This window comes from Erpetoichthys calabaricus, chromosome 8, assembly GCF_900747795.2.
Source record: "Erpetoichthys calabaricus chromosome 8, fErpCal1.3, whole genome shotgun sequence".
In the NCBI taxonomy this organism is placed as follows: domain Eukaryota; kingdom Metazoa; phylum Chordata; class Cladistia; order Polypteriformes; family Polypteridae; genus Erpetoichthys; species Erpetoichthys calabaricus.
This window is the reverse complement of record NC_041401.2, coordinates 160,458,831-160,476,430: the sequence shown is the minus strand read 5'-3', so window position 1 is coordinate 160,476,430 and position 17,600 is coordinate 160,458,831. Positions and strand designations below refer to the sequence as shown.

At 40.1% G+C, this 17,600-nt stretch overlaps 1 protein-coding gene across 2 annotated transcripts in view; it reads left to right on the top strand.

Annotated features, from left to right (window-relative positions):
- The window catches only part of prdm2b (PR domain containing 2, with ZNF domain b), a 203,694-nt gene that overhangs the window by 57,235 nt on the left and 128,859 nt on the right, over positions 1–17,600 (top strand). Inside the window, exon 4 of one of the 2 annotated variants that reach the window (XM_028807676.2) lies at positions 1,869–1,972. The exons of the other annotated variant lie outside the window; for it this stretch is intronic. Within the exon in view, the coding sequence (XP_028663509.2) occupies positions 1,869–1,972 (104 nt within the window). The remainder of the gene's footprint in view (positions 1–1,868; positions 1,973–17,600) is intronic. 2 annotated transcript variants of the gene reach the window in all.

The window sequence follows — 17,600 nt, the reverse complement described above, 5'->3', positions numbered from 1 at the left end:
GTAAGAATGTATTATTGATGCCTAAAAATATTAAGTAAGCACATAACATTGTGAATGTTGGCATACCATACCATTACAGCCTATATAGTAGTGCATCTTGCATCCATGTGCGGCTCTTGGCTTTTGAATGGAGTATTGAAACTGGCCACATGACTGTCTCAATATGGCTGCCTTGATAGAGATCTTTTCATCAAGGTCTTCTGTTCATAGCCAGATAGTGAGAGAGAGAGAGAGAGGTGAAGGTAAGGTGACCAACTTTATACCATTCTTTACCGTAAATCACAATCCGATCAGACTTCTTGGTTGAGAATGGCCCCTCAATTTCAATTAATGTCCTTTAATCATAATGGGAGCAGCTGAAAGACATAAAGATTACTTAATAAACAAAATAATACAGAAAACATTATTTTAAGCCTTTTTCATATGTTGTTATATTGATCCATGGAAGTACTGAGTGGAAGAACAAAGAAATGTGCATGGTTGTGGACTGTGAGTAACATTATATGCTTAAAATACAGCACTTAAATGAGGTGCAAGTTATTGCTGTAGCCCATCCAGAGTTTATACATACAGTATTTTGTCCATATTTTATTTAAATTAGTGTCATCTTCAAAGAAAATGTGTAACTTATTGTGTTGCATTTTAAAATTAACTATTTTACATGTCTTTTATGTGTTGATTTTTGCATCGTGTTCCACACTTCATGTGCACATATTTATAATTTGTTAGACATTAGAATATCAGTTACCATGTTAACTCATCGCTTCAGTAAGCCTGTTTTCTCAACAAACTTTATGTATGCAGAAAAGGTTCCTCTTCATCTTACTAGTGCAGTAGTGATTAATACATTAATCCATTAATACTTATCATTAAGCAAAGACAGACTGGAGGAAGTTTAAAATCATATACTGTACTGCCATGTTTACTACACAGTGATGTAATAAAGAGACTTCACCATGGTGCAAGCACCTAAACTGGGAATTGCATTGGTTTATATTAAATTTCTTATCATCTATGCAAAATTCTCTCCTCCTTCTAGTTCTTCCCATCATTACCTAATGTCAACGCCCACCATTACCTAATGTCAATCACCTGACCGAAACTGGCCATCATTACTTCATATACTGTGCAGATGTCTGAAACTTATTTATTGATCAATTCTCACCATTAGAGTCGAGACCAGAAAGACACACACATGATATAAAGTTTTCTTAACTGTTCTTATATTACACACTGTCCTTGACTTATCATCACCAATGTTAGTGTATGAACAAGCAGGCAAACAAGCTTTTAAATAATTAGCTCTTAAATAAATCTAAACCTAGTTAATACAACAAGTTTTGCTTTAACTTGTTTGAGAATGCTTTGATACATACTGTAAGTTTAAATTCTCTATACAAGTAGCTTATCTAATACTAATACATTCTAATTAGGCTAATTCCACAGTCTGTTTTCACAGTTTGTTTTTCCAGAAGAGGATCATGGGGGTCCGCAGGCTATTCTTGCAGAATTGGGTGCTAACCCTTGAAAAATCTATTTTTAACTAAACCTTTTTTCAACTAAAGTTATATAAATGTCACTTTCCATTCTCAGGATGGGTTTGATTTGATTGGCTACCAAAGATTTTAGCAAAGAGCAAGTAGAAGGACATTGATGTTGATAGAGATAGAAAAATGAAGAAATCAAAAGCAAGGAATGTCAAAAGTTTTAATTTTAGTGTAAACATTTGTACTTTGTTTCTACATTTTTACCCTAAAGATAAGTTTCAGCTGAATAATTTTATGCACGTCTAACCTAATAAAACTGAGCTGAAGAGGCTATGTTTTCAAGGTACCACAGTCACTTTCTTGTTTGTCTATTATTGTTAGGTGTCTGGGCTATCAGACCTATTCCAAAAGGAAGAAGATTTGGTCCATTTATTGGGGAGAAGAAGAAGCGATCTCTAGTGAGCAGCAATGTATACATGTGGGAGGTAGGCCAATCTAAATTATATATGTGTCAAAATTGAACAAAGACCATTTTTTTTACATAAATGTTGTAAATCTGTATAATTTAATTGTTTTGTAGTGCTGCTCTTAGTAATGGCAAATGTTATAAGCATAGTTTAATTCACTAATTTTACAGCAGTATGCAGTTTGTTTTGGTAAAAGGAAAATTGTGCAAACATTCATAGAAGAAATAAGATTTAAATCAGTAAAAAATAAGCATGGTAACAAAAACATCTAACATAAATTTTAAAAGTTGCAGAAAAATATTAACTCATAAATAAATAAAATGTGAACAAGGTTCAACAATGCATTCATTTTCTAGACTTGGTAATTCTGTACAGGGCCACAAGAATTTTAAAAAATATACAAAATAGTTAATTTTTTTCTGCATTATTTAAATATAGATTTTGTGTCAGAGTCACAAGGATTCTAAAAATATACAAAATAGTTAATTTTTTCTGCATTATTTAAATATAGATTTTCTGCCTGTCTGTCTGTCTGTCAGTTCTCAGATGATTACTCCAGTGTATCTTTTTAGTACAAGCATTCTGTAAGAATAATAAAATGAACTATGGAGTTACTACTTGCTTTTGGATTAACTGAGGTCTGTTCTTATGATACAGGCATAATTTTCATTACTTTTCTCCTGTTATGCAATATTTTCAGAAACAAAATCAATATTGTTGAAATTTTAAATTCTTAAAACTATATTTTTTAAAGCTGTCTCACTATTATATAAAAAAATCCTGGGACAAGATGTGACTTTTTAGCCTGGGACGAGAAAAGACTTTTTCAGAGAGATAATTTCAAGTCCCGTGAGACAAGACTTTGTGCCAAGAGATTTAACCATGCTTGGGGCCGGAAATAAAAGATAAAGAGCAGATAACAAAGTAGAACATCGTAAAGAGGTTCAAAAACGTTGATGCGATACATATGCAGAGCAGGTCAGAGATAATGAAAGTACTAAAATTGGAAAGTCTCAAAAAATGATAGTAAAGATCGTATTAGCACAAACAAATGGAAATTATTATTCAGTGAAATAACGGAACACCGAAAAGAGATTGAATATATGGACATAGGTAATGTGAGAGAAGTATGTAGATATTGTTTGGCTTTAAAGTTTAAGTCAGAGACTTGTAGATCGTCTAATTCGTGTTGCCATCAGGGAAAAGTAGTATTTCTTCCCAATGAAGAGGCAAATCCGCAAGAAATATAAGATTTGTTATTTGGTGAAATTGAAATCTACAAACACTACCGGCAAAATATCCGAATCTACAAATATCTGTTCGCGTTCGCATCATTAAATGCTCAAAACATAGATTAACACGATTCAGGACCATATGCTACGAGAATCTGTGGTCCCGCAACAATTAAAGCTACTATAAGTTTAATTTCAAAGAAACCACAATTTGGTCAGGTTTATATTTATATTTGTTGTTTGGTGAAAGTGAAATCCACAAATGTGAGCGTCAGAGATGTGAAGTGGCTGGCGCGTAGCGCAGGCCGGGGGGTTGGCAGGCGAAGTGTGCAGGGGGTGACGCCCCCTAGTAATATTGAAAATAATCTTGCAATCCAAGTTTTCATTTTTAGGAAAACATTTTCCTATGCTAAAAAGTACAAACACATAGGACCAAGTCCAATGTTTGCGTATTTATACTTTCATTTTACTGTTGAAGTCTGGGAATGTTAAGTGACTTGCTCAGGGTTGCACTGAGAGTAAATGATGAGTATCAAAATGAACAATCTTGTGTTTTATTGTCTATATACTATCTACTAATATTACTTTTGATAATTTCTGTTTGTGAATAAATGTTATCCAAAAAAAGAAAGTAACACTTGTTAGCTACTTTCAACAATATATGTTAAAAAAAACAATTCAGCTCATCACTTACAGGGTTTAGTATCTAATATGAAGCATGGTGGTGGCCAAATCATTCAATGGCACTGCTTCTGCTCATTGGAGAAAGAGTCTGTGCAGTCAGGATAAAGGAGACCATAAATATACTGCATCTAAATGACAAGGTGTTTGGGTACAAAATCTGCTTCTCTCTGGATGAAATTAAAATCTAGGAAGAATTTCACCTTTCAACACAAGAACACTCCAAAGCACAGAGTCAGATTTATTAATTTAAAGAGTGAGATCAATGTCCTGCAATAGACCAGTCAGAGAAAATTTACAGACTTACATAAAGAAAGTGACACACATACGTTTGTCCCACATTTTGAATAAACTTAGGTCACATCCACAATTGATTTCCATCCTTACTAGCATTTTCGTATCTTTTATTAAAGCATTTTCATTCATCCAAAATGTCAAAAAACGCATATGATGTAATTGTCTGCTTACAGTGGGCATGTATGCAGCACAGACATCTTAATCTGGGAATACACCGTGAAGTTTTGGTATGATGTTAAGTCTGATTTGCAGTTGCTGACTGATTTTCTGAGTCAACCCAAATTTCATCTTTATCAGCCATCATTTTACTTGCAGTATGAGAGTGGTTGCAATGCATGATTCCCTCTCACGGTTGGGCTATCACATGATTGGAAGAATTTCTTTCATGTCAGAAATTTCATTTGGCTGTCTTGTAGTGTGAGCAGTCTCACAAACTGATTTTCTGATTTGTCACCATCAAATTTCCCAAAATTCATTGTCCAGTGACTTTAGTAAGTGTGCATCATTCATGTGTAGTTTGTGCACCCATGTCATGGCATGTCAATCAAGACTGAGTGTGCTTTGTGTTTGGAGCATACATACGACTGGTGACTCTATTGTGCAGTGTGAGTAGTGACATGACCACAATATGTAAAAACCGTACAAATGCAATTTTGATGGATACAGGTAAGCAACATCACAAGCAACATGGAAAGCAACTTCAGAATATGTTTTCCTTCAGTCCATGGTGACCTATCAGGGCATGCAATGTTGTAATCAACAGGATTTAATCAGGGAAGAGCTAAGTAATAAGCACAAATGAACAAGACAGCAATGGAGTATGCATTTCCAGAAGTCTTTGCTTTCGTCTGTGCACTCTGAAATGCTGTTCTGGCATTTTCAAAAGTCTCCGGCTCCAGAGGGCATTTTTAAAAGTATTAATTTTCATTGATCTAAAAAGCTGGAGTATTGTGGACAAAAGGAGAAAATGGAGACAAATACCTGTGTTTTGAAATGAAAACATACTAGTGTGGAAGAGATTTCTTCTGAAAAACAAATGTGGAATAAAATTGCAGTCTAGTTGATCGAGACCTACCCAGATTTATTGCTGGAATAAAAGCTAAAGCTACTTAGATGAACTGTAAGTTAAAGAGAGAAAGAAACATCCTTATGCAACTAAGGCAGTAAAAGTTTTTTGTGTTTAATTATTTTTCCTTACATTTTTTTTTTCAATTAAATATTGTTGAGTGCAAAACATGAGTAAAGGTAAAAAAGACCGGACATCGTTTGTCAAGCAGCACAGTAGTGCATTGACCAGCAGTACCAACTCACAGATCTAATGGCCTTGATTTAAATTCCACATCTGACCACAGCAACACAACACAGTTGATGAAAATGTTGCTTAACAGCTGTGTTTGAATCAAATACCTTAATATTTGTTTTTCACAGATAAATCATAAAAAATCAACCAGCAGTTTAACTTTTCAAATGACCAGCTTACAGTATACTGACCTTTAGGTTAGGTTAAGTAGACTTTAGGTTAGGTAGACTGTAGTGTCCCAGAGGGAAATTTGTTTGCTATGGATTTGTTTTGTCTTTGAAAGTGATCATCTCTTCTGCTATCAAGGCATAGTAGCTCCACTGACTTCTTATATGTGTTAACTTATGACTTTGTTATTTGCATTGAACTTTATTTAAAAAATTGCCAGGTATTAAGGAACAAAAGTAAACTTTGTACTTAAAAGGTTGAGCACTAAATGCCTAATGAAAATGTACTTAGTTTGATTTCAGAACAAACAGTAAATGGCAGAAATCAGAATAATCCTGTTTTAAGTTGTTTCATTGAGGCAATATGTAACACAATCAAAATTAAATCAAATAAAATACAATTTTATTTATCATTTACAAATTATTCATACAATACATACAGTACATGTATATTTATCAAAATATATATATTTTTACCTGCGGTGGGCTGGTGCCCTGCCCGGGGTTTGTTTCCTGCTTTGCGCCCTGTGTTTGCTTGGATTGGCTCCAGCAGACCCCCCGTGTCCCTGTAGTTAGGATATAGCGGGTTGGATAATGGATGGATTTATCACTTACAAATTATTCATACAGTACATGCAGTACATGTATATTTATCAAAATATATATATATTTTTACCTGTGGTGGGCTGGCGCCCTGCCCGGGGTTTGTTTCCTGCCTTGCACCCTGTGTTGGCTGGGATTGGCTCTAGCAGACCCCCGTGACCCTGTAGTTAGGATATAGCGGGCTGGATAATGGATATATTTTTTACATCTTTGCTAGAAGATTTAATTTATATTAATATCAGTTTTATTTATTTAGAAATCAAAACATGCAGGTATTATGCTTTCAACTCAAGAGATATCTTAAAATCTAGGGTCTTTACACACCGAAACGTATAAAATATTGACCCCACAAAGGAGTGGGAAAAGATGAAGAGACTAAGAAGAAGACTGCCTTTTAATTGGAATGCTAAGTCACTTATTTTTGCCAACTCCTTAGTCCCCATGAAAAAGTTACTATCTTGTATCTTCATTGATAATTCTGCTGAATCACTCACTATATGTAAAATATTGCTTTTGATTGGCTTGGCTGTGGATTTTTTGTTCCTTGTTGTGACTTTGGAAGTGGTGACTACCAATGTTGTATATTTTTGGCCAGGTTCAATCACATCTTGCACTGTGCATCTTCTTCTGGTTTTATTATATGTAACTTTGCTGTTCAGGTTACATTTTTTAAAACAGTTCATGTTGAAAGAAGATTTATTTGTATTTTAGAGGCAACTGTAACAGCATATATTTTTGTTTTTCCAGATTTTACTGTATTTGCTACCTTTTTACAAGGTGCAAACAATTATTTAATTCAATTTAAAGCATTCGACAACTAATTCACCTGTGAACTGAGATACAAATCGAACCATGAGCCAAAAATGGAGATACAAACTGCCCTAACCCATATGTATTATCTTTGCTGTGTGACTTCCTGGTAGGGTGGAGTTTGAAGGGGAGGCATGACAACAGCTTGACCCCAAAAGAAGAAACTAGTGGAACACATCCATTATCAAGCAACCCAGATCTGCTTCTTTGCCTTCGGTTGGTGAGCATTTTTGGTGTTTTGTTTATGAGAATGTCTGGCCCAGACCTTTTCATATAGTCAAATTTCCTCTCTATATCATTTTTACAATCCACTGGCTTTGTCACTAAAACATGGCCAGTTTAAAACCATCATAAAGGATTACACTTTCAATCACAGTTTCACAAGGAAGGACATTCTCTGTATACATAATTAGGATGTATTATGTGATTTTATCATATGTACGTATTTATAGGTTGAGAGACTGTTGTGTATGATGGGTAATATTTTATTTGAATGTATGAATATTTAATGTTTTGATTTTAATAAGTCATTTCAAATTTCTCTGAATATAATTTTTAACAAAACAAATAAACTTCACACTCCTTCCAGAGCTTCACCTTTCCACATACTGTATATATTGTAACTTGAATAGAGCATCAGGGAAAGTACATTTATGACAATCATTTTATACACAACAGACACACTTGTATTTTCAGTTTAATCCCTATCACAGTAAGATCTTGTGGAGTAATCCTGTTTTTGTGGTGTTTATTATTAGCTCTCATGAGTTCATATTTGAAATTCTTATTGTGAGCTTAACAAATATAATTGTTAATCTTTTTTAAATATTAATTTTAAAGCATCCATCATACAAAGAAATTACCTTGGCTTTTAATTTTATAAAGCATCTCGGCTTAAAAATAATTTTTTATATGTGGATTGTTGGCTTCTTTTAAAGTGAATGGAAAGGTATTTTGATTTGTATTTAAAGTTAAATCTAATCTTAAGGATGGAGCGATATGACTTTTCCTCTCATATCAAGTTTAAATTATGGCACAATGTGCCTTTCCGAGTGTTTTACTAGTATCATCATTGGTACTTGTCAAAAGCACATTCCAATGATGATTTAATAAAAATTAGTTTATTAATGAAAATGTGTTTTTATTTTTCCTTTTAATCAAGCTATTACTAAGAAGCAGATCTAGTTGTAGGGCATATTAAGACATTAAAGGGGAGCTTCACATAAAGAGCCCAAATGAACTTTGTTGCAGAGCTGAAGGTTTCTACTAAGAGAAAACAGATTCTTCAGGAAGTCTTAGTTTCACGATAGTGACTTTTGACTAACCTGTGAACTTTGAGTTAATTTGTCCTTTTAGTTAAGACAAAATATACTTAAAGAAATACTTTACACAAAAATGATCATTTAATTAGTTGCTTACTCCATAAGGTTTGTAGTTATGCCCAAGAAAAAAACAATAATCTTGTATTTTAATTAGAGAATCTTCACCCTTCCCACCAATAAATTCAAGGGCTTGCTCAAGTGCTAATTAATTTCCTCTGTGTGCACTGTTCTGATTTTCAGGAAGCATTTGTTTAACAATTTTTAGCAAATAATGTATGTATTTGGCCCATTCTGAGTATACAGGTGAATGACTTGACGTGTGGATTATGTGTCTAGAGTAACATGAGATTTTTTTCATCAGCATTCTTATATTGTTTGTTGTGGTATAACTTTGGTCTCCATAGATACCCGAAAGTTTTATTATCTCCAGTTTCCTTGCAAACATGAGATTAAATTTTTTTCTAGGCCATTACTGCAGACCCACATGGGTTAAGTAAAATTACAAAATAATATTTTTGGGTAGATTGTTACCTTAAATCTGTTGTACAAGTCCCAAAATCTTTTACCAACATTCTGCCAAGTACAGTATCTTAACTTTTTTCCACTACTCACTTTAACCAAGCATGGTGTTCGACAGTTCTGTATAGAAATATATGTCATGTTGCAACATCTAGCTAATGCAAACAATAATACACATTCACTAGCATATGTTATGTTCTAATAGCTCTGCAGTCTTGCAAAAAAGCAAGTGTGTATCTCTGCAACACATGCCCCTGATTTTAGGGCATTCAACCTTGATGGCAAATTTGTGGCAACCTTGGTGGACAAGTTCAGTGAATGCACTTTATATGCCAACTAGATGTTACCTAATATTAAGCCCACTTGGAAAAGTTGTTTTTTGCACATCCAGAGATATGTTAGCCTAGTATAAAAAAATAGCTTGATATATTACTTTTATATGCCTGCTTAATGCTATTGAACTGCACACACCAATACACATTTTTTGGAACAAAGACTTATCAGAGTTGATAAGTTACTATATATGTACACATAGGCTCTGTTTCACTGTTTCTTTTTATTAAAAAAGAAGAATTTTAAAGTCTTCCTTATTTACCTGCCTTTAGACAGGCCATGATTACATAGAAGATGCCTCCTCAAATAAATATATTGTAGTTATCTGAGTGTTGTAAATGTGTCTGAATCCCTTTTCTTGTGCTAACTTGTGTAACTTTCTATACACTGGACACATATTTTTGTGTTTTTAATTACTTGCTTTATGCTGGAATATTTGTATTCCTTTATTTTACTAATCAATGTCTTTGGGTGTCTTAAAAATCCCTTGTAAATAAAATGTGTTATTTATTTATTTATTTTTTTAGTAGTAGTAATAAAAATACTGAAAAAGAAGAAAGCTACTGCTTCAAGTGATTTTACAAATCGCAAGAGATGCTTATTTATTAAATCTTATTTAAACTCTGTAATTCTAATATGCTTAATAAACACTTGCGTTGCAGTTTTTATAATGTAGAGTGTGACCAATATGGGGCATTTTGCACCAAAAAAAATCAAGAACACAATTGTTTGCTTATGCTTGAAAGACTTGTGCTTTTGCACAAAAAATAATTTATAAAACTGTACGTATGCCAAGTGGCATGCCAAGTTCCTTTATAATATACAAATCAACTTAAAATTATGCACACATTAACAGGCTTTTAACATCTCCCTGTTACCTCCTGCCAATAACCATGTATGGCTTAAAAAAATTATTTTTTTCAATATTCATGATTTAATCACCATATAAATTTGGCCATGTTCTTCCTTAACACAGAGATCCTACTCTGTTGGGCCCTTGAGCAATGCCCTTAACCTGAAAATTGCTACAGGGACACTGTACAATAGCTGACCATACACTCCAAACCAAAAGGTCATGCTAAAAGACAATTTTCATACAGGGATTAACAAAATATATCAAATCAAATCAGAATAAAAAAACAAATCTTTACTATAAACCATGGGTGAACACAGAAAATGGAAATTTGGTAAATATGAACTTGAGGTATTAATGACTGGTCTCTCTATGGAAATCAGAAATCTTCTTCTTCTTTCGCCTGCTCCCATTAGGGGTTGCCACAGCAGATCATCTTCTTCCATATCTTTCTTTCCTCTGCATCTTGTTCAGTTACACCCATCACCTGCATGTCCTCTCTCACCACATCCATAAACCTTCGCTTAGGCCTTCCTCTTTTACTCTTCCCTGTCAGCTCTATCCTTAGCATCCTTCTCCCAATATACCCAGCATCTCTCCTCTGCAGATGTCCAAACCAACGCAATCTCGCCTCTCTGACTTTGTGTCCCAACCGTCCAACTTGAGCTGACCCTCTAATGTACTCATTTCTAATTCTGTCCATCCTCGTCACACCCATTGCAAATCTTAGCATCTTTAACTCTGCTACCTCCAGCTTTGTCTCCTGCTTTCTGGTCAGTGCCACCGTCTCCAACCCATATAACATAGCTGGTCTCACTACCGTCCTGTAGACCTTCCCTTTCACTCTTGCTGATACGCGTCTGTCACAAATTACTCCTGACACTCTTCTCCACCCATTCCACCCTGCCTGCACTCTCTTTTTCACCTCTCTTCCACAATCCCCATTACTCTGTACTGTTGATCCCAAGTATTTAAAGTCATCCACCTTCGCCAACTTTGCTCCCTGCATCCTCATCATTCCACTGACCTCCCTCTCATTTACACACATGTATTCTGTCTTGTTCCTACTGACCTTCATTCCTCTCCTCTCTAGAGCATATCTCCACCTCTCCAGGGTCTCCTGCTCTCTACTATTGCTACAGATCACAATGTCATCAGCAAACATCATAGTCCACAGGGACTACTGTCTAATCTCGTCTGTCAACCTGTCCATCACCATTGCAAATAAGAAAGGGCTCAGAGCTGATCCCTGATGTAATCCCCCCGTCTACGTTGAATGCATCCATCACTAAACTTCTTCATCAACATCCTCAGAGCAAACATTGCATCTGTGGTGCTGTTTCTTGGCATGAAACCATACTGCTGCTCACTAATCATCACCTCACTTCTTAATCTAGCTTCCACTACTCTTTCCCATAACTTCATGCTGTGGCTCATCAATTTTATTCCCCTGTAGTTACTGCAGTCCTGCACATCCCTCTTATTCTTAAATATCGGCACCAGTACACTTCTTCTCCACTCCTCAGGCATTCTCTCAGAAATACAAGAAAAAAAAAACAAGAGTTGGAGCAAGTGACAGCAGTTGAGTGAAGAGAGCAATGGTAATGTCCCATCATGCAGCAGACACAAAAGGAAACACAGCGTGAATTGATGCAGGCTGTATGTACAAAACTATGAGATATTAAGAACATTCTTATTGAACTTCTAAAAAAACAAATAATTTGGCCATGTAGAACTTACAAACATCTCTGAATTGCCATTACGTTGATGTTATGAGGGACAGGCTCTGAATCATCCTTGCCCTCATCTTGATCTTTCTTAGGTGGCAGAGGCATTGCATGTTAATGCACTATGTAGTGCAGCACTGCACAAGCCATCACAATGCAGCAAACCTTTGTGGGGCTGTACAGCACTGTGCCACCCACAAATCATCTAATGTTTTAATGAACCAGTTGTCTGTTCTTTCACTGACCATGTGCAGGAGTGCCTTTCATTATATCTACAGTTAGGTCCATAAATATTTGGACAGAGACAACTTTTTTCCAATTTTGGTTCTGTACATTACCACAGTGAATTTTAAATGAGACAACTCCGATGCAGTTGAAGTGCAGACTTTCAACTTTAATTCAGTGGGGTGAACAAAACGATTGCATAAAAATGTGAGGCAACTAAAGCATTTTTTTAACACAATCCCTTCATTTCAGGGGCTCAAAAGTAATTGGACAACTTAAATAACTGGAAATAAAATGTTCATTTCTAATACTTGGTTGAAAACCCTTTGTTGGCAATGACAGCCTGAAGTCTTGAACTCATGGACATCACCAGATGCTGGGTTTCCTCCTTTTAATGCTCTGCCACGCCTTTACTGCAGCGGCTTTCAGTTGCTGTTTGTTTGTGGGCCTTTCTGTCTGAAGTTTAGTCTTCAACAAGTGAAATGCATGCTCAATTGGGTTAAGATCAGGTGACTGACTTGGCCATTCAAGAATTTTCCACTTATTTGCTTTAATAAACTCCTGGGTTGCTTTGGCTGTATGTTTTGGGTCATTGTCCATCTGTATCATGAAATGCCGCCCGACTGCATTTAGTTGGATTTGAGCAGACAGTATGTCTCTGAACACCTCAGAATTAATTCGGCTGCTTCTGTCCTGTGTCACATCATCAATAAGCACTAGTGTCCCAGTGCCACTGGCAGCCATGCACGCCCAAGCCATCACACTGCCTCCACCGTGTTTTACAGATGATGTGTATGCTTTGGATAATGAGCTGTTCCACGCCTTCTCCATACTTTTTTCTTGCCATCATTCTGGTAGAGGTTGATCTTGGTTTCATCTGTCCAAAGAATGTTTTTCCAGAACTGTGCTGGCTTTTTTAGATGTTCTTTAGCAAAGTCCAATCTAGCCTTTCTATTCTTGAGGCTTATGAGTGGCTTGCACCTTGCAGTGCACCTCTGTATTTACTTTCATGCAGTCTTCTCTTTATGGTAGACTTGGATATCGATACGCCTACCCCCTGGAGAGTGTTGTTCACTTGGTTGGCTGTTGTGAAGGGGTTTCTCTTCACCGTGGAAATGATTCTGTGATCATCCACCACGGTTGTCTTCCGTGGATGTCTTTTTGCGTTGCTGGGTTCACCAGTGCCTGCTTTCTTTCTCAGGATGTACCAAACTGTAGATTTTGCCACTCGTAATATTGTAGCAATTTCTAGGATGGGTTTTTTCTGTTTTCGCAGCTTAAGGATGGCTTCTTTGACCTGCATGGAGAGCTCCTTTGACCGCATGTTGTCTGTTCACAGCAAAATTTTCCACATGCAAGCACCACACCTCTAATCAACTCCAGGCCTTTTATCTGCTTAATTGATAATGACATACAGTAATGACGGACTTGCCCACACCTGCCCATGAAATAGCCTTTGAGTTAATTGTCCAATTACTTTTGAGCCCCTGAAATGAAGGGATTGTGTTAAAAAATGCTTTAGTTGCCTCACATTTTTATGCACCCCTCCTTAAACTGCCACCTTATCGTGGTGGAGGGGTTTGCGTGTCCCAATGATCTTAGGAGCTCTGTTGTCCGGGGCTTTATGCCCCTGGTAGGGTCACCCAAGGCAAACTGGTCCTAGGTGAGGGATGAGACAAAGAGCGGTTCAAATCTCCTATGATAAACGAAAACTTTGGATGGCGTTTTCCCTTGCCTGGACGCGGGTCACCATGGCCCCCCTCTGGAGCCAGGCCTGGAGGTGGGGCTCGATGGCGAGCGCCTGGTGGCCAGGCCTGCACCTATGGGGCTCGGCCGGGCACAGCCCGAAGAGGCAACGTGGGTCCCCGTTCCCATGGGCTCACGACCTATGGGAGGGGCCAAGGAGGTCGGGTGCAGTGTGAGTTGGGTGGTGGCCGAAGGCGAGGACCTTGGCGGTCCGATCCTCGGCTACAGAAGCTGGCTCTTGGGACGTGGAATGTCACCTCTCTGAAGGGGAAGGAGCCTGAGCTAGTGTGTGAGGTCGAGAGGTTCCGGCTAGATATAGTCGGGCTCACCTCGACGCACAGCTTGGACTCTGGAACCAATCTCCTTGAGAGGGGCTGGACTCTCTACCACTCTGGAGTTGCCCCCGGTGAGAAGCGCCGAGCAGGTGTGGGTATACTTATTGCCCCCCCGACTTGGAGCCTGTTCATTGGGGTTTACCCCGGTAGACGAGAGGGTAGCCTCCCTCCGCCTTTGGGTGGGGGGACGGGTCCTAACTGTTGTTTGTGCGTATGCACCGAACAGCAGTTTGGAGTACCCACCCTTTTTGGAGTCCCTGGAGGGGGTGCTAGAGGGCATACCTTCTGGGGACTCCCTCGTTCTGCTGGGAGACTTCAATTCTCACGTGGGCAATGACAGTGAGACCTGGAAGGGCGTGATTGGGAGGAATGGCCCCCCCGATCTGAACCTGAGCGGTGTTTTGTTATTGGACTTCTGTGCTCGTCACGGATTGTCCATAACGAACACCATGTTCAAGCATAGGGGTGTTCATATGTGCACTTGGCACCAGGACACCCTAGGCCTCAGTTCGATGATCGACTTTGTGGTCGTGTCATCGGACTTGCAGCCACATGTCTTGGACACTCGTGTGAAGAGAAGGGCGGAGCTGTCAACTGATCACCACCTGGTGGTGAGTTGGCTTTGATGGTGGGGGAGGATACCGGTCAGGCCTGGTAGGCCCAAACGTGTTGTGAGGATCTGCTGGGAACGTCTGGCAGAGCCCCCTGTCAGAAGTAGCTTCAACTCCCACCTCTGGCAGAACTTCGACCACATCCCGAGGGAGGTGGGGGACATTGAGTCCGAATGGGCCATGTTCCGTGCCTCTATTGTTGAGGCAGCTGACCGGAGCTGTGGCCGTAAGGTGGTTGGTGCCTGTCGTGGCGGCAATCCCCGAAGCCGTTGGTGGACACCGGCGGTGAGGGATGCCGTCAAGCTGAAGAAGGAGTCCTACAGGACCCTTTTGTCCTGTGGGACTCTGGAGGCAGCTGATAGGTTCCGGCAGGCCAAGCGGAATGCGGCTTTGGTGGTTGCTGAGGCAAAAACTTGGGCTTGGGAGGAGTTTGGGGAGGCCATGGAGAACGACTTTCGGACGGCTTCGAGGAGATTCTGGTCCACCGTCCGGCGTCTCAGGAGGGGGAAGCAGTGCAGTGTCAACACTGTATATGGTGGTGATGGTGCGCTGCTGACCTCGACTCGGGACGTTGTGGGTCGGTGGGGGGAGTACTTCGAAGACCTCCTCAATCCCACTAACATGCCTTCCAATGTGGAAGCAGAGCCTGGGGATTCAGAGGTGGGCTTCCCCATCTCTGGGACTGAGGTCACCGAGGTGGTCAAAAACTCCTTGGTGGCAGGGCCCCAGGGGTGGATGAGATACGCCCGGAGTTCCTCAAGGCTCTGGATGTTGTAGGACTGTCTTGGTTGACACGCCTCTGCAACATCGCATGGACATCAGGGACAGTGCCTCTGGATTGGCAGACTGGGGTGGTGGTCCCCCTCTTTAAGAAAGGGGACCAGAGGGTGTGTTCCAACTACAGAGGGATCACACTCCTCAGCCTCCCTGGAAAAGTCTATTCGGGGGTCCTGGAGAGGAGGGTCGTCGGATAGTCGAGCCTCGGATTCAGAAGGAACAGTGTGGTTTTCGTCCTGGTCGCGTAACAGTGGACCAGCTCTACACCCTTAGCAGGGTCCTGGAGGGTGCATGGGAGTTTGCCCAACCAGTCTACATGTGTTTTGTGGACTTGGAAAAGGCATTCGACCGTGTCCCTTGGGGAATCCTGTGGGGGGTACTCCGAGAGTATGGGGTACCGGACCCCTGATAAGGGCTGTTTGGTCCCTGTACGATCGGTGCCAGAGCTTGGTCCGCATTGCCGGCAGTAAGTCGAACCGTTTCCAGTGAGAGTTGGACTCCGCCAGGGCTGCCCTTTGTCACCGATTCTCTTCATAACTTTTATGGACAGAATTTCTAGCGCAGCCAGGGCGTTGAGGGGGTCCGGTTTGGTGGACTCAGGATTGGGTCACTGCTTTTTGCAGATGATGTTGTCCTGTTTGCTTCATCAGGCCGTGATCTTCAGCTCTCTCTGGATCGGTTCGCAGCCGAGTGTGAAGCGGCTGGGATGGGAATCAGCACCTCCAAATCCGAGACATGGTCCTCAGCCAGAAAAAGGTGGAGTGCCCTCTCAGGGTTGGTAGCGAGATCCTGCCCCAAGTGGAGGATTTCAAGTATCTCGGGGTCTTGTTCACGAGTGAGGGAAGAATGGAGCGTGAGATTGACAGGCGGATCGGTGCGGCATCCGCAGTAATGCGGGCTCTGCATCGGTCTGTCGTGGTGAAAAAGGAGCTGTGCCACAAGGCGAAGCTCTCAATTTACCAGTCGACCTACGTTCCTACCCTCACCTATGGTCATGAGCTATGGGTAGTGACCAAAAGAACGAGATCGAGAATACAAGCGGCTGAAATGAGTTTACTCCGCAGGGTGTCTGGGCTCTCCCTTAAAGACAGGGTGAGAAGCTCAGTCATCAGGGAGGGGCTCAGAGTCGAGCCGCTGCTCCTCCACATCGAGAGGAGTCAGATGAGGTGGCTCGGGCATCTGATCAGGATGCCTCCTGGACGCCTCCCTGGTGAGGTGTTCCGGGCACATCTAATCGGGAGGAGGCCTCGGGGAAGACCCAGGACACGCTGGAGGAACTATGTCTCTCGGCTGGCCTGGGAACGCCTTGGGATTCTCCCGGATGAGCTAGAAGAAGTGGCCGGGGAGAGGGAAGTCTGGGCATCTCTGCTCAAGCTGCTTCCCCCACGACCCGACCTTGGATAAGCGGAAGAGGATGGATGGATGGATGGACATTTTTATGCAATCGTTTTGTTTGTTTAAAGCTGAAAGTCTGCACTTCAACTGCATCTGAGTTGTTTCTTTTAAAATTCATTGTGGTAATGTACAGAACCAAAATTAGAAAAAAGTTGTCTCTGTCCAAATATTTATGGACCTAACTGTACTTTCTTGTGGTGTTTGCAGGTTGATGAGTTGTGTGAGGTGCCAGGCTCTGAGGACATACTCACTGTCATCTAAATGAAAGATTATACAAGCTGTGCTGTGTGTTGTAAGATATAAATGGCAATGGCCATTATCAAACACAGTGAAATTAACCGCATATCGTTTATTAGTTTAAGGTATGTGATTGTAATCAACCTGTAACAATTTAATGGTCCATGGAATGGCCAAACTGTTCCAACTACCACAGCTGCTTTAGCGTTATTACTCTCAATGCACCACTCAGAGTATTTTAACCCACTGCATCTGAGTGTTGAATCACAGCTCTACAGCAGGTGATCAGAAAGAGGATTATCGGAATACACACAGTCAGCCATGCGTACAGTCTCTATGAACTGCTCTGATACAGCAAACGCTTCAGAGCCTTTCCTGTAGGGACCTCACGGTTCAGAAGCAGTTTCATCCCAAGAGCTTGAAACACACTCAATCATTCCATCAATTGCGCCTGGTAGAACTGTTTGTACTTATAA